General features: G+C 46.8%; 1 protein-coding gene across 1 annotated transcript in view; it reads left to right on the top strand.

The window, feature by feature from the left end:
• Positions 1–244: 244 nt before the first annotated feature.
• Positions 245–24,379, top strand: part of LOC147747788 (uncharacterized) — a 178,997-nt gene continuing 154,862 nt past the window's right edge. Inside the window, exons 1-2 of the mRNA XM_086936364.1 lie at positions 245–336; positions 19,096–19,209. Of these exons, the coding sequence (XP_086792490.1) occupies positions 262–336; positions 19,096–19,209 (189 nt within the window). The 5' untranslated portion in view covers positions 245–261. The remainder of the gene's footprint in view (positions 337–19,095; positions 19,210–24,379) is intronic.

Here is a 24,379-nt window from a genome sequence, read left to right as displayed (position 1 = left end):
TGAACACAGGCATTTTTGGGGCTATCACTTTCACATTTTTAAATCTATTTGATACATTTACAATCAGAATTCTATTTGTATTTGAACCCACGCCTGCCATCTCAGGTTTATTTTTTGCAGATTGTGTTTCCTACTCTTTATATCTTCCCGTTAAAAATCTTACAGATTTTTATCGGGACTGTAAAATTCTCTTAAACTGACACTTTGCTTACTTCTCTTCCACATTCACAGCTTAAACCCAATGTGGAAAAAGCCTCAGCTATGGAATTTGCAAGAGGGGACACGGACACAAATAGATCGGAAGCAGAACTGGACCCACTTCCTTCACTGAAAAATGTGAGAAAGCAGGTACCTTCTTTCTTATTGTGAAATGTGATTTGTTAAATTTGTTTTCTTCAGTCTGGATTTCTCTTCCATACTCAATACTTTCTCCATTATTTTTTACACTTTGGCCTCATTAATAATCAATTAATACTGCTCAGTATTCCTAGCCTGGATAGAGAAGCATTGCAACAAGTCCTCAATCTCTACCAAAGACATTGGTAAAAATGGCTGAGATGACTGTTTTGACACATGAATAGCAATTCCTGATCTATAAATCACTTGACACTGGGACAAAAACGTCTTTGTTGAGAAGATGTGAGTCTTGTGGTAATTCTCTATGGCGGAAGAACATCGCCCTGCTGCTGAAAGTCAGCAGATGAAAAATAATTTTCTGCGAGTCAGCCAAGTCTGCTGAGTCTAGGGCGGGGCGGGGCCATCGTAGGGCAGCAGCAACCAGGGAGGAGGAGTGCCATGTACCTTAAGTGCGCATGTGGGTTCGGTCGGTCATCTTAGGCTGGCCAAACTGACGGGCACTTACATTTCTCAAATCCGAGCTGTGTTGCACAGCCGGGTGGAGAACAGGCATAGACTCACAGGCCCTAACTGAGCGGCATTTCTGCCCACCCACACCAATTGCAGCACTTATCTGATGCTGGGCAATAGAATGAGAGCAGCGTCTGGATTGGGTTGGGAGTCTGGGAGCCTGTGCCTATGGACCGTCAGGAGAAGAGAAGAGGAGCACCTGGTCCTGGGAGCAGAGTATCACCGAGGCAGCAGCCAGCAGCAGAAGGCAAGTGTACTTGTTTTTAAAAAAATTATTTTTCCCCCACGCATGTACCCCCAACTTGTGCCCTGGTAAGAACCCTTAACGCCCCATAACTTAACAAGCATTTACAATGCAATGGTCTCGGCAATATTATAGGTAGAGCTATTGGTATTGCTCATTATTTTTTTTATCTTTTTTGTATCCCTAAATAAATGGCATTGTCATTTCTATCGGCATTAGCTTTTTTTGCATATGTGATACCTATTGCATTAGCAGAGAGAGAGTGAGGTAGTGAGAGAGAGAGAGTGAGGTATTGAAATAGAGAGAGAGTGAGGTAGTGAGAGAGAGTGAGGTAGATAGAGAGTGAGGGAGTGAAAGAGTGAGGGAGGGAGAGGGATGTTGTGAGGTAGTGGTATAAGCATAGAGTGATGTAGTGAGAGAGAGAGAGGTAGTGAAAGAGAGTGAAAGTGAGTTATGTTATTCTAAACTTTTTAAGCGCACAGACACCCAGGGGTTTCATGGCGAGTTAGTGAGATAGAAAGAGTGAGGTAGTGAGATAGAGAGTGATTGAGGTAGTGAGTTAGAGAGAGAGAGTGAAGTTGTGAGCTAGAGGGTGAGGTAGTAAGAGAGTGAGGTAGTAAGAGAGTGAGGTAGTGATGTTTTGAGAGAGAGAAGTTGTGAGATAGTGAGGTAGTGAGATAGAGTGGTGTAGTGAGGTAGAGAGAGTTATGTAATGAGAGAGAGGTAGATAGAGTGAGGTAGTGAGAGACAGAGACTGAGGTAGTGAAAGAGTGAGGTAGAGGGATGTTCTGAGGTAGTGAGATAGAAACAGGGAGTGAGTTTGTGAGGTAGTGAGATAGAGAGAGAGTGAGGTAGTGAAAGAGAGTGAAAGTGACTTAGTGAGATAGAAAGAGAGAGTGAGGTAGTGAGATAGAGAGAGAGTGAAGTTGTGAGGTAGTGAGATAGAGTGAGTTAGTGAGGGAGTGATGTATTGAATTTTTGAGGGAGTGAGTCGTGATATACTGAGGTAGTGAGAGTGAGATTGAGATAGAAATAGAGTGAGCTAGTGAGATAGAGAGAGAGTGAGATAGAGAGTAAAGTTGTGAGGTAGTTGTGAGCCAAAAAGAGGGAGGGATAAAGCAGCCCTGGTTGTAATGCAGTGGTTGTAATGCATTCCTATATGAGCCACAGTATTGCCGCCTGATTGTCTGACTTTATATAAACTCTGCAGAAATAATCTGAAAACAAAGGGGAACTTATAGTAACGCATTCGTGGCTCAGTTTGTTCGTCACCAACAGACTGCTTTGTAGATAGATGACAGGGTTAAGGGACCTGTTGCACAGATCTAGTCTAGCTGCAGTAAGCTTCCGGGCACTGTACTGGGGAGGTATATCCAGCGTTAATGGACTTGCTCTGGTACCACGTTTGAAACAACGTGAAGCAGCTCCGAGTGTTGATGTGCCTGTTGCGGGGGTCGTCTTGTGACCTGCAGGTGACACGTGCCAGGTGTGGTGAAGAAGCTCAGCATGTACACTAACAATATAGTCTGGAGCACCAGCCAGTTAGGCTAGTAATCCCAGGATAAACGTAGACTCTGTTTATTTTGCCTACAGGTAAACAATGCAACAAAGAATGCAGCCTTCCATCTACACTGCATCCTCTTCCCCCTGCTGATAGAGCACCACACAGAAATGCTTAGACTAGAACGCTAAGTGGAATTTTGGACATGTTTTGAACATCTAGCTCACATTTTCTCAGCATGTATTCCAAACACAATGGAGTGGGAGGCGATCTCTGAGTTCAAGGATACTACGATCAATGAATTACCAATCTTTTGGAATCAGAACAGTAATCAATGGGATATTCTCGGGGTCAGTTGACCCAACATCTAGCTAACAGTTAATCTCATCCAAAAAGTTTAGACACGAACCTCAGAATTCCATTTGATAGCTTCCTCGCATGTACCTTAGCTTCATTTTATCTAAGTACCATGAACATCAGTTAGGCACCATCATCTGAGTGCTGCTTTTTGGGAAACAACCAATATCATAGTTGGTACCATTTTTCGTACATTAAACTGCAGCTTTGACTAGGTCTTTGTCCTGGAATCTGATTTTCATAAGGGGTTAATTCTCTTAGAGTCATGATATGCCTCAACACACTGCTCTGAACATATGCAGATTTATAAAATATTGCGAAAATAGATTTGATTTCTCAATCATTTGTGAACCTTGCCAGTCTGGTGCCTGTCCAGCTATGCCATTTGATTCCTGGACTTGCTTGGATATTCATATGTTTCAGGGGAATTGTTCCTATAATCTTCATTCCAGTGAGAATTCCCTCTAGTGATATATAGATCCCCCAAATCATTAGACTTTCATCCAGGTCTCTGGTGGTCAATACAAGAAGGGTGCTCCTAATTATAAGAAATGCTTCAGTTTCTACCCTCTTGGTCATTACCACTTTCCATACTCTGTCTACTCTACACCATAGGAGGTGAAATCGTCTCTTGCCACAAGACCTAGAAGTTTTCATACATGTGGATCGATTAAGTCGTAGGCATTACAAGTACTATATGATCCAAGACTTTTTCCCTTAAGTAATAAGCCTTACCAACTAGCATGCATTTTCCCTGCAGAAATGCATACCGACTAGCCTGTGTTTTGTTTCTGGTAGAAATAACGGGTCAAGCCTTGGAAACACAGAGTGTATGTCTGGACAACAGCAAAACAGGATTTCGTTAGTTGTGATCATTTCACACATTCTTTAAGTCGACTGGCTCAGAGAAAGGTACTATCTCTGTGGGGTTCCCAAGTACCGGTCCCATTTCCTCTAGTCTTCCAAGGATTAGACTTGTGAAAACTTATTATTGAAGTCTCCTACAACGGTTAGCATACTCCGAGTATTTGAGAGCAGGATCTGTATGGAAGAGAGCTGGAATGTCAATCTTAGGATCTAATCAAGAAATTCTGGTGACAATGGGAGGTATACATGTTTGGAAGCGTAAAGGGCAGATCCTACCATGAGCTTGTCACCTATTGACCCGCTTGATCTTGTGACGCCTAATCAATTGGCAAGAGAAGTGATTTTGTAAAAAAACGTAGCCACGCCCCTTAATCCACTTACGACCCGTGTGTGTTTCTAGAAAGTCACAAATACCTAAGAGATAGTGCTATGAGGTATGGTTTAGGTCGTCAAAGATAGTGAAAATTCCTCCTCTTAGTGTTGTCTCCTGGTTATTTACATTTCAGGTAGGGGCATTAGATCTGGGCACCCTCCCCTGTTCCAGCAGTAACTACCTAGCCCTCCAGCGAACCCATCAACCAAGAGTGTGAGGTTTGTCATTTTGAGCTTGAAGCTTAGTAAACCTTGCGTGGATGGAAAATTTACCACCGGCCCTGTACTCACCTGGTTTTGACTATATTTTTGCAACCAAATGACACAAAATTGATATTTTGACCTCACTTCGGAACACTTTTGTAGGTTCCACTGCCCTATCTTGCAAGATCTCCTTACTTTTATGTAATGCGCTAGTTCACAGTTTTGAGTCATTTTCAAGAGCTGTAAATGACACGTCTTACTATTGCCGCAAGTATTTAAAGCATTTAATTTATGTGCCTTGGAAGGATGAAAGGCCGAGTTGATTATGCCATCTGCAAATCCCAACAACTGTCAATAGCAAGTGCTTAATTTGTGTAATCACTTCTCAGTGTTGGCAACTACTTTCTTGAACGTGTTTAGTTGAGAGCAGCTAGCATGACATTACTCCAAGGGGGGGGCAGAGCAGGACGACGGAGCTGCGGGCGGAGGGAAGGGGGGGCAGAGCAGGACGACGGAGCTGCGGGCGGAGGGAAGGGGGGAAGAGCAGGACGACGGAGCTGCGGGGGGAGGGAAGGGGGGGCAGAGCAGGACGACGGAGCTGCGGGCGGAGGGAAGGGGGGGGGCAGAGCAGGACGACGGAGCTGCGGGCGGAGGGAAGGGGGGGGCAGAGCAGGACGACGGAGCTGCGGGCAGAGTGAGGGGGGGGGGCAGAGCAGGACGAAGGAGCTGCGGGCGGAGGGAGGGGGGGAGCGGGACCGGGGCGAAGAAGGGCTGCGGGCGGAGTGATGGGGGAGGGGGAGGGGGGCAGAGCTGGACGGAGCTGCGTGCGGAGGGAAGGACAGAGCTGGACTGTGAAAACTTATTATTGAAGTCTCCTACAACGGTTAGCATACTCCGAGTATTTGAGAGCAGGATCTGTATGGAAGAGAGCTGGAATGTCAATCTTAGGATCTAATCAAGAAATTCTGGTGACAATGGGAGGTATACATGTTTGGAAGCGTAAAGGGCAGATCCTACCATGAGCTTGTCACCTATTGACCCGCTTGATCTTGTGACGCCTAATCAATTGGCAAGAGAAGTGATTTTGTAAAAAAACGTAGCCACGCCCCTTAATCCACTTACGACCCGTGTGTGTTTCTAGAAAGTCACAAATACCTAAGAGATAGTGCTATGAGGTATGGTTTAGGTTGTCAAAGATAGTGAAAATTCCTCCTCTTAGTGTTGTCTCCTGGTTATTTACATTTCAGGTAGGGGCATTAGATCTGGGCACCCTCCCCTGTTCCGGCAGTAACTACCTAGCACTCAAGCGAACCCATCAACCAAGAGTGTGAGGTTTGTCATTTTGAGCTTGAAGCTTAGTAAACCTTGCGTGGATGGAAAATTTACCACCGGCCCTGTACTCACCTGGTTTTGACAATATTTTTGCAACCAAATGAAACAAAATTGATATTTTGACCTCACTTCGGAACACTTTTGTAGGTTCCACTGCCCTATCTTGCAAGATCTCCTTACTTTTATGTAATGCGCTAGTTCACAGTTTTGAGTCATTTTCAAGAGCTGTAAATGACACGTCTTACTATTGCCGCAAGTATTTAAAGCAGTTAATTTATGTGCCTTGGAAGGATGAAAGGCCGAGTTGATTATGCCATCTGCAAATCCCAACAACTGTCAATAGCAAGTGCTTAATTTGTGTAATCACTTCTCAGTGTTGGCAACTATTTTCTTGAACGTGTTTAGTTGAGAGCAGCTAGCATGACATTACTCCAAGGGGGGGGCAGAGCAGGACGACGGAGCTGCGGAGGGAAGGGGGGGCAGAGCAGGACGACGGAGCTGCGGGCGGAGGGAAGGGGGGCAGAGCAGGACGACGGAGCTGCGGGGGGAGGGAAGGGGGGGCAGAGCAGGACGACGGAGCTGCGGGCGGAGGGAAGGGGGGGGGGGCAGAGCAGGACGACGGAGCTGCGGGCGGAGGGAAGGGGGGGGCAGAGCAGGACGACGGAGCTGCGGGCGGAGGGAAGGGGGGGGCAGAGCAGGACGACGACATTTCTTTTTTTTTCTTTAAATCACAAATAAATGGCATTGTCATTTACATTGCCAATACACAGCACACAGCACTCAACAGCACACAGCACTCAACAGCACACAGCACTCAACAGCACACAGCACTCAACAGCACACAGCACTCAACAGCACACAGCACACAACAGCACACAGCACTCTGCACCTGCACTCACTGCTCTGCACCCTGTTGTGGTCCTCCCAGTCTAAAAGGGGCAGCGTCAAAATGTCCCAGTATGGATGAGAGCGTGTGAAAGAAATCAGGGGTATCCACATTAGGGACATACACATTCACTGGTAGTACACAGTGGTCAGCCAAATGACCAGCAAGGACAACATAACGGACCTCCTTATCAATGAAGTTATTGATAAGGCTGGAGGGGATGCTTTTATGAATGTACACCCCTCACCCCTGTGAATAAGTACTGTAGCTAGAAAAATATCTGTGAGATCCCAAGGTTTTTGTAAATCCGGGGGAGTCCTGTGGAGGGAGCTGTGTCTCCTGCAAGAAAGTAATTTTTGACCGATGTCTATTGAGATAAGCCAATACTTGCTTGCTTTTGCGGTGTTTATTTAAGCCTCTGACGTTCCAAGCCAGAAATGTTATCTCAGCAAAAGAAGATCGCCCTTTTGAAGTCACAGTTGTAATGGAATATGTATGATTTGCATAATAAAACAGCGAGAGTAATTCATTCCAGGCATTTGTTAAGTGCAAAAACAAAAGACAACAACAATCTACAAGTAAAATGAATACCAAACTGCTAGGTAGATCCCGAATAAGCCAACAAGCAAATAAAAAACACACAAATTATGGTATGGTATTCACAAGAGTGGACAACTCTACGAAACGGAGCCCACAAGAATAAACATCTGATGTGATACATTATATGGCTACAGGCATATGTGTGATTGTCCTGTCTAAGACATTACTGTGAAGGTGAGTGTAAGAGACTGCTCAGCAGATGATCATCCAAGAATAACACTATTTAGAAACGGAGTACAAGCATCTCAGCCAGGGGGAAAAGGCCCACACTCTGCAAGTCCTGCAAATCTGCCAAGACACGATATGGAGTGGATAGCGGCGACCGGGCACTGCTAGATGGAAGGTCCTTACAGAAGGAAAGTTATTCAGCTGGGGAATCAAAGAACCTATCCTTTAAGTCTACATCCACCCAGAGCCAAGCAGGGTATAACATACCATATTTGAAGCCTTTTGTGCACAGGAGAGGTTTGACATCTTGATATAAGGATCTGGCAGATACTGTAATGGGCCCCACTCGTGAGCAAGACGGAGCACTGTATCTCTGGCCCCAAAGTTCAACAGGCAGACTTTCGTTCTTAGCAGCAACTGCTTTGAGAAGTCATTCCACCTTATCCAGACATTTATTAAGGAAGGTAGTGCTATCCTCCAGGCCTGCGATACGCTCCTCCGCCCCATAAAGTGAGTGCTGTGATGTTCAATTCCTTCTCCCATGCGATCTAGGCGGCTGGTTAATGTTTTGAAATAGCATCTGTTGAGTAGAATCCAGCCCGCAACTCTGCCATGATGGCATTTGTCCTTGTTAATTGCTTCACAGCTCCATGATCAGACACTTGCTCCTAGGAGTCTTACATGATCTTCGCTTTATCAGACTGTTTGTCTCTCTCAAATGGGAGCTTACATTGTTTAGGATCCCCCCTCCCCATGGTGGCAATAGGGGATGATTAGCAGAGGCTTTTGCAGAGGAGGAGGTGTACAGGCCCAGTTCGAGGCACTGGATTGAAGCGCCCCACACACAGCAGTTCATCGTGGTCAAAAAAGGGGCACCACGAAGGCACTGGCTGGCAAAGTGCGTTAGAGTGGGAGTGATCCAGCACGTGTGGCGCATTGTCCCCCAAGGAGCCTCTAATGCAGTTCAGGAATGTAGGTACGTGGACCAGGGAGACGGGTCTGGTAGGCAGAGGTTTGTTTTATTGTCCGGCTCCCAGGTGATGCAGGGGTTTTAATGTGTGGAAGCTGGGCCAGTATGCTCCCAATAAGCAGGGCCCAGAGTGGCGAGTACGATGTGGCTAGAAGCGCTCCAGCACAGCTGGGGGCTCACCCCCCCCCCCCCCCACCGCGCCCCCAGAGGGGAAACAGCAATGCCCAGCGCAGGGTATCCAGACCCCCGAGAGAAGCAGGGGTCTTAGGGCGGTAGCACACTAGAGCTGCAGGCAACGCACAGGCAGCAAGTGGTGGCCCGACCAAGGCCGCAGGATAATATAGCCTGGGATCTCCTAAAGGTATGGAGAAACTCACCCGCAGCCCTGAACTTGAACCCCCGTCGCACCCTACTACAGGGCGAAGGATGTCTCTGACGGGGGAAACCTCACTGTGTCTCCTCGCTGCACGGTCGCTAATGGAAAGCCATGGCGCCACCCAGCCCAGTCTCAGCTAGGCCACCCCGGAAGCGAGGCTGGTCAGTGTTCGCTCTCAGCAGCGCTGGATCAGGAGCCCAAAAACACAGACAACATCAAGGACCACCTACCTGATGCGATTTGTGATGCAGTGGCAGGCCCAGCAGGGCTCGACAGCCCAATCCTCAGGTTCACCCGGGCTCCTGTTGCTGCTGGACCTCCGAGGAAGGCCGGGTCGGCTTCGCGCATCAGGATGTGGCTGTCTCCGCTCACTAAATCAAACAAGCGGGGGGAGGAAGGGGTGGGGGCCGAGAGCTGCAGCAGAGGGAGGGGGGAGGGGGAAGAGGCGAGAGCACAACGGAGGAGGGCAGAGGGAGGGGGGAGGCGAGCGGATTCGAGCAGCTGCTAAAAGCAGCAGGGAAGGGAGGCGAGCAACTACGAAAACACGACCACGTCTCTCCGAGGCAAGGAGACAATGCCTCGGAGAAACGCACGGCCATTTTCGGATTCGGGGGCGTGTTTTTGCGCCCTGAGTGACAGACGACGTCACAGGGCTAAAGAATGCAAAAAATCACGCCCCCGAATCCGAAAAAGACGGAGCTTCTTTGGATGGACGGCTCTCTCCTTCAATGGCTGGCCTCCTTTTAGGAAGCCAGCCAATGGAGAACGAGCAAAAAGAGGGAGGGATAAATGCAGCACTCTAAGAATCATTAGATCTCCGACATCCGGTTTCTGCCTTACGGCAGAACCGATAGTCCTCGACCTAAAAAGGTAGCCAGCCACCACTGGTAATGCCTATTGGTAAGCGTCTTCTCTAGGCCTCTCTCCAGTGGGCTGTGGAGGCATTTGGGAGCACTCCCACTCACTGATATGACTTTTTTTTCTGATAAAATATTTTATTTAATTCACAAACAAATCGAAATTTTAACAGGAAGGTTGAAATGTTTCTAAATTTAATTCAGGCAACCCATCGTCCATATTACATATATATATATATATATATATATATATATATATATATATATTCAATGCCAAAGAAGAAATCGCTGCACACTCCTTGATGCTTCAGCAGTTACTTTATTTTTCAAACGTGAAAAACTCCCTACGCGTTTCGAACCGTAGTTCCTGTTCACAATAGCTTTAGTGATTGGTCCCTCTGCTATTTCTATACATTTTCCTGAGTACACATCCTATGGTTACCTGGGGCATGCTGGGACTTGTAGTTTTATTTACAATTTTGCCTCGTACGTTGCGTTACAATCTATGGGTTAATGCTTAACATTGGGGCAATTATTTGAGTTACTGCATGTAAAAAGCGTTCCCACTAATTACGAGGATGATATCGCTTTATAACACTCGTGAAACTCACGAGCGTGTATAATCAAAACTCAAATTACCTGAGAATTGATTCAGATGCGTAACTTGTTGGGACTTAAGGTCCTTTTCACAATTAAGGGCTGAGTGCCCTACGTCCCCAATGTGCGCAATATCCCACAGATAATGTTATATCAACGGCAGTCCTTTTTAACACAATCAAATTAACTCAGTTTTCGTGACTGTTATTTACAAGAGCATTTCTGATTTTCTTGAAGAGATAATTTAAATGATAATTATTCAAGAATTTGTGCAAGATTGTCAGTTTCTTAGTTCTTATAAATGAACATAAAGTTCTTCATCGCCATTGAGGCCAGCGGGCTGCTTCGTTTTGAACCTCATAATTAGCTTTGATTCCAATCGCCTCAATCTTTGTATACGATTTCCCCCTCTTTCATGCTGTGGTACGCTTGCAAGTCCGAAATATTTTACATCCATCCAGGTTTTGGTTTCATGATTGGTCAGATGTTTGGCGATAGCATAAGAATAATCGCTATTCTGGATTGCACGAATATGTTGGAGTATTCTTGTTTTTAGCGAGCATGTCGTGCTTCCAATGTAGGATTTTCAACAAAAGCATTGGATCATGTATACCACGAATGATGACTCACAATTTATGTTGGTTCTAATTTCAAATTTTTTCCCGTAGGGTCCTTTAAGTTCTTAATGTTTCGTCCGATCTTACACGCTTTGCAGATTGCACATATATATATTTTCTTTTTTTAGTTTGTTTTTATTGGTTTTTAAGCAGAAATCAAAAGAAAGGCTCAGATTGCTAACTTAAAGCCAGTCAGAATATATCCACATTACATATTACAAAGCATGACAGCATTTTGCATCCCAGTACCCGTTGTAGTGTTGTACAGTAAAAATCTCTACTGATCAAACGTTGGGGAACATTGCAATGACAACAATAACATGCATCATCAGAAGTACAATAATTAGAGTTAGCGTAGACATTCTATTACAGAGCTGTACATATTACACTCATGCCAAATGCATAACAATAAATGCAGTTTGCGCCTCTGGGGCACTGTGTCATGTACATATCCCAAAAGGCCCAACAGTGGGGATGGTTGATCAGTTCTGCCAATTATCTGATTAACTGCACTAAAGTTCTTACTCCAGTATTCAGGTAAATGCGGGCAATCCCATGCCACATGAAGGAAGGTTGCCCGATCTAGCCCACACCTCCAACACCTAGCATCGTCCCTCAATTGCATGCGATGCAAACCAACCGGAGTCTGGTAATATCTGTGTAAGAACTTGAAGTGAATCAACCGCAAGCAGTAATTAGGAGGCAAGTCCGTCAGCTGACCATAACAATACTCCCACTGTTCATCCGTTATCTGCGGGTTCAATTCCCCATTCCAAATCTCCATGGATTTCGGCCTTACAACTGGATAAGAGCACTGCATAAGAGCATAAAGCCTCGTAATCAGCTTTTTAGCCGACTGCGACTTAAGTACATTTTCCAATGGCAACATGATCGGGGGTGCGTCAGGGAACTCTGAATACATTGTACGACACGCAGTGCGCAGCTGGTGGTATAGAAATCTTTCAGCAAACGGCACAGTACCCTCGTCAGTATCCAGCGGGGGGGCGAAAAATTCATTCTGGACAGAGGTCAGCAAAAGTATTAAGTTTCAGTGCAGTAGTTAGGGTCTTACCGACACCTTTCGCCATGCATGCCAACATAGGATTATTTTCAAGCACCATTGATGGCGCATATAGTGTCTTCACATCTGCCCATTTCTGCAGTTCCCTCCACACCCAGAATAGTGTCCCGGCAGTATCAACATCCTCCATTGGCCTGCTAACAGTGAAATATAATGTCACATTTAGCGGCGTTGGTGCCACTGCGTCTCTCTCGACCGCAACATGGGGCTGAAATGGGGTCTCATGGACCCAGAAATGAAGGAACTGCGCTTGTGCGCACAGTGCATACAATTGCATATCAGGTGCTCCCAGCCCGCCCTGTCTCAGGGGTAGAGTCAAGAGATCCCAAGACACCCTGGCCTGCCCTCCCGCCCACCGCAAGGACAGCAGCTGTGTACGCAACAATGCAAAAAAATGTTTAGTAAGTGGTACAGGCACATTTACAAACAAAGACATTTAGGCAAAATAACCATCTTTGCCAGTGCCACCTTACCCGCCACCGAAAGAGGCAATGTAGACCAAAGAGCCACCTTTCCTTCTAGCCATGTGTAAGCCTTCCCGAAATTCAATGTCCATATGTCTTGCACATTTCGGCTGAGCCACACCCCCAAATATTTAACTTCTCTAGCCTCCCATCGAAGGGGGAACTCAGAGCAGACCTCCCTCGTGCCATCAGTAAGCCGAAATATTACGGACTTAGACCAGTTTATAGTAATGCCCGTAAGTCCCCCAAATCTTATAAATTCCTACAGCACTGGATCAAGGTTCACCTCCGGGTCAAGAATGTAAAGGGTAATGTTGTCGGCGTATAGAGATATCACAAGAGGACGTGCACTAAATCCTATTCCTCAGGCAGTATAATGTTGCCTTATCCGTGCAACCAATGGCTCCATCGCAATAGCAAATAATAACGGTGACAGCGGGCATCCCTGTCTCATACCTCTCGATATCCGGAAAGGGCCTGACACCATGCCATTTACCTGGACCCGAGCTCTAGGTGCCTCATATAGCAGTTTTATTCTTTTAATAAATAAGGGGCTGAATTCCTTACGGTGGAGGATCAAAAATAAGTACGACCACTCTAAGGAATCAAATGCCATGGTGGCATCAAGGAATATCACTGCAGCCTGAACACTAGGGTGTAAATAATGGATGACGGAGAACAGCGTCTGCAGGTTATGCGACGTCGACCTCCCCGGAATAAAACCCAACTGATCAGGTAATACAATCATTTGCAACAGTGGTTGGAGACGGTTTGCCAGTAATTTAGCATAAATCTTGACATCTACATTAATCAGAGATAGTGGCCTATAGGAGTCTAGCTCATTTTCAGCCTTGTCAGGCTTCAATAATGTGATAATCGTAGCCTCCCTCATTGATGGAGGCAAAATTTCCGTTTCCTGCGCCTCCTCATAGACTGCCAGTAATTTGGGAGCTAACTCCTCATCATATGCCTTATAGAAGGCAGTCGTCAGGCCATCCGGACCCGGGGCCTTATTCAGAGGTAAACTTTTGATCACTTGCATCTCGTCTTCTTTCATTATAGGTAGATCCATATATACTCTGTGGATATCGTTGAACCACGCCAAGGCAATGGAATCAAAAAATTCCGCCATGTTGTCTGGATCAGCCATTCCCTTAGTTTTGTACAAATTAAAATAGAATTCCTGAAACACTTTCAGTATGTCTTCCTGGCCTCTAACAGTCTCGCCGGTATTACTATTAATCTCATGCACAAACGTGGTCCCTTTCATCGGCCTGATCATATTTGCCAACAAACGCCGCGGCCTGTCCCCCTCACCATAGCGTCTGACTTCTGCATATTTGCCAAGGAATTTCACCTCTCTATTTTCCTCCTCTTCAAACTCCAGCAGTTTAGTTTTTAAAAGGCCCGCTGTCTGAGCTTCAGATCTCATGAACAATTAATTCTCCAGGTTTTTAATCTCTCCTTCCAATCTAGTCAATGTCTCTCTGATGGCCTTCAGTACCCCTGCCTGTCTTGCAATACACTTCCCACGTATGGCAACCTTAAAGGCGTCCCAAAGAATAGCCTCAGTATCTACTGACCCCTCATTTGTTTCAAAATACAGCACAATATCTTTCTGAATCTCTTCTCTGAACGCCTCGTCTAACAAAGCATTCTGAGGCAGTCTCCAGGTAAAAGCTCGAAATGGGGCTCTGGGCAAAGCCAATCGGAGGAGGCAAGGTGCATGATCCGACAATGAACGCGCCATATGGGCTGCCTCCACTGTTCAGTTCGCAACATTCCTCGACACCAGCCAAAAGTCCAATCTGGACCAGGCCTGGTGTTGGGTGGATATGCACGTACCCTCCCGTAGGTCAGGGTGTCTGTCCCTCCAAATGTCTAGTAGCCCCCCATCCAGCATGATGTCATGCAGGGCCATTCTCGCCTGCGAGTGTAGCGACCTAGCCGTGCCTCTTCTATCATCCTCATCAGACAGTATGGCATTAAAATCCCCTCCCCAGATCACTGTTTCACATCAAATAGATCTTATCTTGGACCATACCTGACGGAAAAAATCAGGGGAATCTGTATTCGGACCATACACTGCAGCAAACGTCACCACTTCACCGCCCAACATCCCATTCAAGAGCCCAATGCGCCCCTCTGGGTCCACATGTGTATGGATACATTTCCAATCAGTACCCCTCTTAATAAGGATAGCGACCCCTCTTGCATAACTAGAATAAATTGCAGAATATACCTCCCCCATCTGTTCTGTTTAAGTCTCTGCGACGGCGTCACATTCAAATGCGTTTCTTGCAGGAAACATATATCTATAGCATGTCTCGTTAAATATGCATGTACTAGCCTCGCTTTTCTGCAATCATTCAAACCATTATGTTCCAGGTTACAATGTTCAAAGTTGTACTGTTAGACGTCATTGCAATAAAGTAAACATATAGTGATGTCCCTGCTGTTTACAACTGCGCACCAGCATTACTACTTTGCTATGTGAATAGTCCTGACCTTGTGGCTTAAAAAAAACAACACCCCACATCCCATTCCACCCCCTCCCACACCAACTCCCAAATTAGGTTGTAGTGTAACCCTCCCATGTGCAACATAAATTAACATCAACATTTCTTAGGGAACCTTCCCGGGGGTGCGAGGGTAAACCAGCCTACTCCCCCACTTTCGTGGGTTGACCAGAGTTAGATATCCAGTGCTTACCATGTACTACTCCATTTTGCAAATCTAACTATAACAAGGCTGTACCCGGGGTGGGGAAACACCAACGTAGCCCACACATATGTTCTGCAGCAAATCTGGTCCGTCCCAGGGTGGACCACCGCAGCCCCACCCATCAAATAGCTAACAGCAGCCCCAACAAATGTACAGGAATCTTAATCAATATAACAACATTTTAGCTTTTTCAGTCATTGTCACTTAGCCTGCCGGATTCGGATCCATCTACAGCTCCTTTCTTTTTGGCCCCCTTCCCAGCCACATGTTTGGCGAATTTCAGCGCCGATTTTGCGTCCGTAAAAAAGTACGTTTTGCCATCATGAGACACCTTCAATTTTGCCGGATACAGTAGGGAGTATGGGATTTGCGCTTGCAATAGGAGACGCTTAGCTGGTAGGAATTATTTTCTTGCAGCTTGTACCAGTGGGGTAAAATCAGGATAAAAAGAAATAGTGTTCCCCTGGTGCATGATTTGACCTTTCTCTCGTGTCAACCGCAATATTGTGTCTCTATCTTGGTAGTTCAACAGTTTTATCAGTTTGGGACGTGGTGTACTCCCCACCGGTGGCTTTGGGTCTAGTGTTTTGTGCACCCGCTCCACAATGAACACTGTCGAGAGGTGCGGATCAAACAGAGCATGTAGGAGATCTGACATATCAGTCTTCCTTTTGGACATCGCTGTCGTTTCCGGTATTCCTGTCACGCGCAGGTTGCTTCTACGAGAGCGCGCTTCAAAATCATAATTCTTCTCTCGTATGACTCCCAGCAGCTTATCCATTTGGAGCAGTTGCTCCCTAGTTTCCGTCTGAAACTCATGGAACTCCACCTGCCTGTTTTCGAGACCGTCCAATCTCGTCTCATGCACCGACACTTGAGACTTCACTGTGTCAAGTTGTTGAGTCAGCGTATCCAGCTTTGAGTCAATGCTTCTGAGGCTAGATCGCATTTCTAATAACAGGGCCTTCACATCTTCATCTCCCGTCCCAGACTGCCCGTCCATCTCCGCGCCGCCCTGCACACCTGCATCTGTTTCGTTTTGTCTGGTCGACCGCCTTGAGTCAAATGTGATCTTTGGCTGTTTAGGGTCTTGTTTGCCCATATTACCCTCAAACTGGGGTGACCTTTCGCAGTATGCGCTGTCAGGAGCAGAATCAAATGCGATGGAAGCAAAACTCTTGAAAGACCCCTGTATCTCAACGCATCCACGCCTCTGCCCACCGCTGACACTGCAAGGCACTTGACGTGTGCACATGGGCAAGTTCTCTATGGATACCGGTCTGGTAGCGGGCCAAAAGTACACACCACAGTTCCTTTGGACTGCCTCTGCCTGCGGCACACTCTGCAAATGGATAGGTATACAATAGTCTTCAAACGCAACTCCAGCCGCCTCTAACCACCACCACCCACTGCAGCGCTGTATCCCGGCAGAGATCAGGGGAAGGCCATCTCATCACTGCCCACCATACAGTGCCACGTGTGCCACCACTTCCGCAGTAACTTCCACTGGCCAGACTTCCTGCGCAGACCAGATTTTCAAAGCCAGATAGTACTATCCTGTGGGTCAAGGATAGACTTACACCGGCACGCACAGTCAATAGAGAACCATGCCCCACGCACCTCGAGGTCCGGAACCGCCAGCTACGCCTCTTCTCAGGACTTCTCCAGGCTATTGTACCATTAGCCACCCAGCCTCAGCAGACCTCTATTCCGTTGAGCGCATATATTGTATGGAGGCCGAGTCCTTCATCCACCTTGCAGCTGCCTCCGTTCTCCCTCCTTAATGAGCGCAGCACCCCAAAGCCGGGCTCATCAGCATGAACTTGGGGCACCATGAGCTTGTGATTGGTCTGCCTGCCCGCCCGCACCGCCCGCTATCGAGCAGCCAACTTCAGGAGTCCAATCTGCGGGGGCCGCCATTTTGTCGAGGGTCAGGCTCACGCAGAGTGCTAGCGTTCAACAGTTAGTTTTAAACAGCCCTCGCTCTCAGCAAAGTTATACTTGCAGTATGCAGATCGCGGTCCTTGGGCAATGTGGTCTGCCAGGGTTAGGTGTTCTGTTTGTGTTGGCTTGTTCTCCGCAGCTTCCCGCAATCGCGGCCCCAGCCTCATTCTCCGTCCCGGAAAGGATTAAACCCCCGGTCGGTGGAGCTCGCTCAAATGGCGGCCATTTTGCAGCACGGCTAGCCACCCCCCCACTGATATGACTTTAACAGCAACACTGATGTCTCTTTTGCAAACTGTCTAGGTTTACCAAAGAAAAGTCTTATCTATTTCTGTGAGGTATGCTCTCTTCCATTGCAGGATTTATAAGGCTGAGTCTGCTTGTACGTTGCTGGTGGAAGCGGTGTGCTGGAATTGCCTGCGGAGAAGCCTCATGCACATGTGCCATGTGTGCTAGCAGTGATGGATGAAGGTTACTGGCTAAAGTACTTTCTTGCTCATGGAAGCCTCTGCCTATCACTGTTTCCCTTTGATTAATTATCTGGTCATTCCAGTGATGCAGAAGTCATGCCTACAGTGGGTTTGAAATTGCAGCCTTTCTCTAATGACCCAGCTTACCCAATTCACTAAATTGTCAGATGTTGGGAAAATTACTCACATGTCCAAATTCCTTAGGTCCCTCACCTGAAAACATTTAAAAAGCTTAGAACTAGGCAAACATCCTTGACCGAAAAGCTTTAAAAAACGTTTAATTTACAATCTGCCTTTTACATTTTTATAGAAACCTTTAAGCTAGAATTTGTTCACGTCAATGCAATTAGAATTTATTTTCTTCTTCTCCCCTCTACCTGTGTACCATGGCTGTCAGCATCTAGACTCCTAGGGATTATACTGGCTAAGGTCATTTTCATTACTTCATGGACCTGTAAATATATAAATGACTCAAGAAATTCTTATGCAGAATCAAAACATTTAAGATTAAATTCACCAGGAAAAAGTTCCTCATTGCTTTGGAATTGCATAAAACCAAAACTTTCTGAGACCAGGAAAATATCCTAAAATTGTTTCCGGAAAATCATGGTTCCTGTTTGTCCTTAGAGCTTATGTCATCCACCATGTCCTTTGGTGGAATGTATGTGTTTAGTGATAGTTATCAGTGTCTAAGACTAGTGTCTGTTCTGTTCTTCAGGATTGTACTGCATTCATGGACAATAAATGCAAAGATTAAAAAATCACTGCATGGCAGCCTCAACAACCTAGACATTATGTTCTCCTTGACCTCTTTCCTCATTCCCTCAAGGGCAGGTCACATGGACAGGGATGGGCAAAGAATAGGTAGTTTTCCAGAAACTGGGACTATAAATGCCAGGAAAGATCTAGATCTTGTTCTGAAAGGGTATGTGGAGCCAGTGTGCCTAATCAGCTGGTCATTAGGCTCCATGTCTGCTGAGTCTTATGATAAAACTTTGTGGTGCCCCAAAAGTGAAACTGGTAATTCATTGGTGTAATGGAATAAAGCTGAAGTACCAGAATTATTACGCTTTCTTGGACAGGGGGGGTTGGCTAGTTTCCCTGTGTTGTAAGGCAAACATGCACACACATCATGCAGTACAATTACTATTCCACACTTAGTTGGAGAAGCTCTCATTAGTTGAGTATATCTGTGAAGGAAACTCTTAAGCATCTCTGTGGTCATTGGTTCTACTGAGGTGAACATTGTGTAGCACTGGTTATTGAACAACTACTTTGTTTGTTCTGAAAATAAGTCAACCTCTTGCTACGATTTGTGAGAGAAAGAGGTAATACTGCAATTAAATACAGGCCTTTCTGGGGGCTATAAATGTTCACTTTTCTTCAATCTGTGTTATAAATTCACAATGAAAATTCTCCTTGTCTGGAACCTGTGCCTGCTGTCTCAAGTTAATTTCTTGTAGAGTGTGTTTCCTCCTCTTAATACCTTCCAGAGTAGAATCTTACAGGTTCTTAACTGGAAGGTTCTTAACTGGAAGGTAAAAGTATGTTACACTGATACACTGATACTTTGCTTACTTCTCTTCGACATCCACAGCTTAAAACCATTAAGGAAAAAGCCTCTATGAGACTTGCCAGTTTGGGCACAGGCAGAAATAGATCAGAGGCAGTACTGGGCCCACGCCAACCATTGAAAAATGTCAAAACCCAGGTACCTTTCTTTCTTGCTTTGAAACATGATTGATTTTTAAGTTTGTTTTCTTCCGACTGAATTTCCATTTCCTGCACAATTCTTTCTTCATTAGACTTTACACTTTGACTGGATTAAACAGTAAATACTGCTTAGTATTCCTACAGAGAAGGATTGCAACAAGTTATCACTCTCTGCCCAAGAGATCAGTACAAATGGGTGAGATTACCGTTTTGTGGCCTAAATAGCAATTGTTGGTCTACAAATCACTGACATTCTGGCAAAAATGTCTTTATTAGGAAGATGTGGATCTTGTGGTAATGCCTCTTGGAAAGGGTCTTCTGTAGGCCCTTCCCCAGTGGGCAGTGGAGGCCTTTGGCAGTGCCCTCACACACTCATATGACTTTGACAGCAACACTGGTGTCCATTTCTCACACTGCCCAGGTTAACAGAAGTAAATACTTATCTATTTTCTGTGTAGTATTGTCTCTTGCAACCCATCATTCATAAGGTTGATTCTGCTTGTAAGTTGCTGGGGGCAGCAGTGGGCTGGAGTTTGTGTGGGGAGATCTCATATGCACATTTGGCCATATTACCTTATAGCTTGCTAGCAGTGATGGGTGAAGGTTACTAGCAAAATGACTTTCATGCTCATGGGATTCTCTGCCTATCACTGTTTCCTTTTGATTAAATATCTTGTAGCTCCACTGATGCAGAAGCCAAGCTTACAGTGAGTTTGAACTTGCAACCTTTCTCTAATGACCCAGCTTACCCAATTCACCAAACTGTAAGATGCTGGGAAATTACTTCCATGTCCAAATTTCTTAGGTCCCTCAACTGAAAATATGTAAAAAGCTTATAAGTAGGCAAACATCCTTGACCAAAAAGCTGTAAAAAAACATTATAATTTTCCCTATGCCTTTTGAATCTTTATAGAAACCTTTAAAATAAAATTGTTGGGAGTGGTCATGATGGCGGCTGAGTGGGACGTGCCTGCTTGCTGCACCGTCCTGCCGAACGGGCCCACTAACCCTGCCTTGTAACATCGGACCAAGAGGCCCACATAGAGCCCTCCATTAGCCATCTAAAAGGATTGACAGCAACCTGAGACGACTGCCGATCGGAGAGGTGCACGCCATGAGGTGACGTGACATGTGGCCGAGGCCGGCGATCTCCAGCCTGACACAGCCTGACGAAGTGCGGTGCCCGTGACGGCTCCTGACTAACCCCAGTGACACCCAGTGAGGTGTGATTGCACCTGGACATCAGAACATATCCTCAGGGACTAAAGCAAATGCCACGAGGGCCCGGAACAGCACTGACCCCTGGCCTCCCTAGGTAATGGCTGGCTGAACAATCACACCTGCTGGGGACTGCATGGCCTACTGTGACGTCCGGCGCTCCACGGCCGTGGTTGTGAGGCGAGGGCACTTTGGACACCTGAGGCATAGAGGGAGTGCACTGGTTGTCTCTTCTTCTGGAGGACTCGAGGCCAGCGGGAGCAGAGCGGCGCAGGAGTGTTAAAGGCCCAAGAAGCAGCGATCGGGCCGCCGCAAAATCCCCATTGGCGCTGAGAGATGGGCGCGTTCCCTGGAGAGGGCCGAGCGGAGAGACTCAGACCGGGCCAACCCTGACAGCCTGACAAGCATAGGATGTGTTGGTGAGCCCTCCCCACCACAGCGAGGATCCGGGGCGCTGCGGTTCTGATGTTGGAGATCTTAGACTGGAGGCTGGAGCACCGAGCGTGCCTGGAGAGGGTGGCCCCCTTCGCCATGGTACCCACGCGTATCTTCCTGCTTTGTGGAGGCCCACGATGTGCGCCCAGCAGGACACCCCCAAGGAGTGAGGTGCAGGAGCATGTTCCCAATGTTCCTCCTACAGGCTAATCTCTCTTCTCAACGTAGACATAAAACTGTTTACTGGGATCCTCGCATCCCGAAGGTCCTCCATCCTCCCTGGCCTAATAGGTTCAGACCAGGCTAGATTTGTGCCCCATCATCAATGCGCAAATAATACAAAGCGTCTACTCCATATTATTGAAAAAGCACCGAGCTTTGACTCTGAACGCATGCTCCTCTCATTAGATGCAGAAAAAGCGTTCGACGAGGTACACTGGCCTTGCTTAGGAGAGACTCTGCAACACTTCGGTCTCCCCGTTAGATTCACAGCATGGGGTTTGAGTAGCTACACTACACCATTGGCAGCAGTACTACTCAACGGCTACACCTCCACCCCCCTCCCTATCAAGAGAGGTACAAGACATGGGTGTCTTCTCTCCCCTCTTCTCTTCGCTCTATACATGGAGCCAAAGGACCAAAGGATTAGTGACAACCCACTCATGGCTGGCGTGCGCTTTGGGGGGATAAACACACACTTAGATTATATGCAGACAATGTGGTGGCAATGTTAGAAAACCCTCGTATCTCCCTTTCGGCCTTTATAGCAAACTGGAGCAATTCTCCGAGGCAGCAGGCATCAAGGTCAATATTCTCAAATCCCAAGTTCTCAACATATCCCTCACCGACCCCAGATTGAAAGAATCACAAAGCGTATAACCCATACAGTGGGTTCCATCCACAATACCCTATCTTGGGCTCCAACTCACCGCAAACACACAACGCACAGTCTCTCTGAACTACACTGCAATACTCCATCATATACAAACAGACTTACGCCGTTGGAAACCACACGCATTGTCCTGGTTATGTGGAGTAGATGCAATAAAGATGAATATACTGCTGAAGATACTACATCTGTTCCAAACTCTCCTGCTCAAACTTCCCTGGGCCTAAAACACACCATGCAACTTGAGGTGGAACGTTACATATGGGCTTACAAAAGACCTTGTTTACTTCGAGACTTGGGATCCTGAACGTGTAAGAGTTTTATTGGGCAGTAGAGCTAAAAACGTTTGTGGAGTGGTTGTTCTCTGAATCTTTTAATGGACAGGGCGATAGTGGGACAATCTCTGTGGAAGATCCCCTTCCTCCCTAGTCCGGCACGCCCCAAGGATCTCTATCTCTGGGCAATTAAAAAGGTCCCTCTGGAGACATGAGACAGAATGTCTGAGAAAAAAGCCTTAACAACATTCCCCTCACCACTAACACCCATAGCAGGTAAACCCTAATTCACCCCCCGCCTAGAATCCAGGACTTTTACCCAATGGACACAACAGGGTCATAGGTCTATAGGGCACTTCATGACAATGTTGGCCCCTTGACGTTCGAGGACTTCCGCCTATAACAAGACCTACCTAAAACTGAACATTACCAATACCATCAGATCAGATACTGGGTGATGCAACCGGACATCAGACCCCAAGCGCAACTCTCTATCACCCTGTTTGAGAGGTGGTTGCTATCCAAATCCTGAGACGCATGCCTTACATCCGAACTATATAGCCTCCTACGACCGCCCTGAGTGGTTAACAAATCTCCGGGTGGGAGGAGATGGGAGACAGAACTAGGCCTTCAACCTTGCAACGGTAAAAGGAAAACATTTACTATGGAGCCCGACACACTACACGAAACATAGCAAGTATAGAGAAGGCTACCAAAATAGCCACCTACTGGTACCTCGCACCCCCCAGACTCCACAGAGGGAGCCCCGCCTGAGACCCCTACTGCTGGCGAGACTGTGACTAGCAGGCACAGTGACACACTTATTATGAGAATGCCCAAAAATTGCTAACTGCTGGACGCGCATACTTAATAATATTGATACCTATCTCGACACACAGCTCCTATGCTTCCCAGCCTATATTCTCTTAGGATTGCCCAACACCCTCACATTCCCTCTTAAATCACGTAGTGGCCACCGAATAGGTCTAGCACTGGAGCGGCCCTCCAGCATATTTTGGCCCACTGGGGATCGGGACACCTTCCTACTCACCAGGGGTGGCTACATCGCATATGGTACATCTTGAGTATGGAACATATCTCTCTATCTCACTCTCCAACCATGGGGCCTCCTTTAACAACTTTTGGAAACCGCTCTTATCAATCCTTACCACAGAATTCTGTGAACTCACATGCCCTAGGTACTTAAAACTCCTAAGACTGACGGAATTACAGCAAGGGGTTGGAAGACAGGGGCAGGGAAGAGGGAGGAGGTTCCATAGGGAAAGGGTGGATTTGGGGGTTTGTTTTATGTTGGTTATTTCTGCTTATGCCTCCCTACGACTCGTGGGATATATAAGTGACTCGTCTATTTCTTGCCTTACTCTTAAAATCAATAAAGGAATTTAAACATAAAATAAAATTGTTCTTAGCTTACCCAAAGAAGATTCGCTTATGTCTCCCTTTATGCTCCTTAACCCCTTCCATGCCGATGACGAACCCCAGCCGTCATGCACTACGGTGCTCGTGTGCTGATGACGGCTGGGGTTCGTCACGGCCCGCCCCTGTTCGTGCTGTTTACAGCACACCAGGGGAATCGCAGCCGCATGGAAAGGGTTAATTGATACCTAGGGCGCCCTGCCACCAGATTTCTGCTATCCACCTTGTTAGCAGCTCCCTTACTCCCTAGCTGTGCACCCACCAAGCCAGTGTCTAACGGAGTCAAAGTTTGGGGTTTTTCTGCTTTTCCAACTTTTACCTCCACCAGCGCCCCTATCAGAGGCTCCTCTCCTCTCCCCCGACCTCCGGTGACTCTTGAGCCGATCCTCGCTACCACCCGGCGTCCTCTGCCAATTTCCAGTGCTGCTCTCTCCCAGCTCCCACTCCCGCTCCGCGAATCGATAGGCAGACGCGGCTCCACCTCCTCTACCTCCGCCCGGAGATCTCTGCCTCAGCCTCCCCCATACGCCATACGCCAAACACTGCTGAACAAACAAACCAGCAACCGAATTCACCAAACTCCACGGACACCAAAAAGCCTTCGGTGAGCGATATTCCTAACAATCTATTCGGTCAGTAGTTGCCTACCACTCCACTTGAGCACCGCCACTTTCCTCCGACACCTGCGACCCGCTACCTAGCCGGCTGCCATGTTTTCCTGCAAAAGAATTCTCGGAAGTGTCCAATTAAGGAAACTAAAAACGCTAAGGCAGGGGAGCTGGACTCAAAAAAAGATATAAAAAGAGGAAAGCAAAAGGGGCTCGAGTGTAAGGTTATCACGACTCCTTCACTTAATTCATACTTTAAACCAATCCCTAAAGTACTGATTCTAAACCCGAATCCTATACAATTAG

Source organism: Lissotriton vulgaris, chromosome 1_1, assembly GCF_964263255.1.
Source record: "Lissotriton vulgaris chromosome 1_1, aLisVul1.2, whole genome shotgun sequence".
Classification (NCBI taxonomy): domain Eukaryota; kingdom Metazoa; phylum Chordata; class Amphibia; order Caudata; family Salamandridae; genus Lissotriton; species Lissotriton vulgaris.
This window is presented reverse-complemented; position numbering and strand designations above follow the sequence as displayed.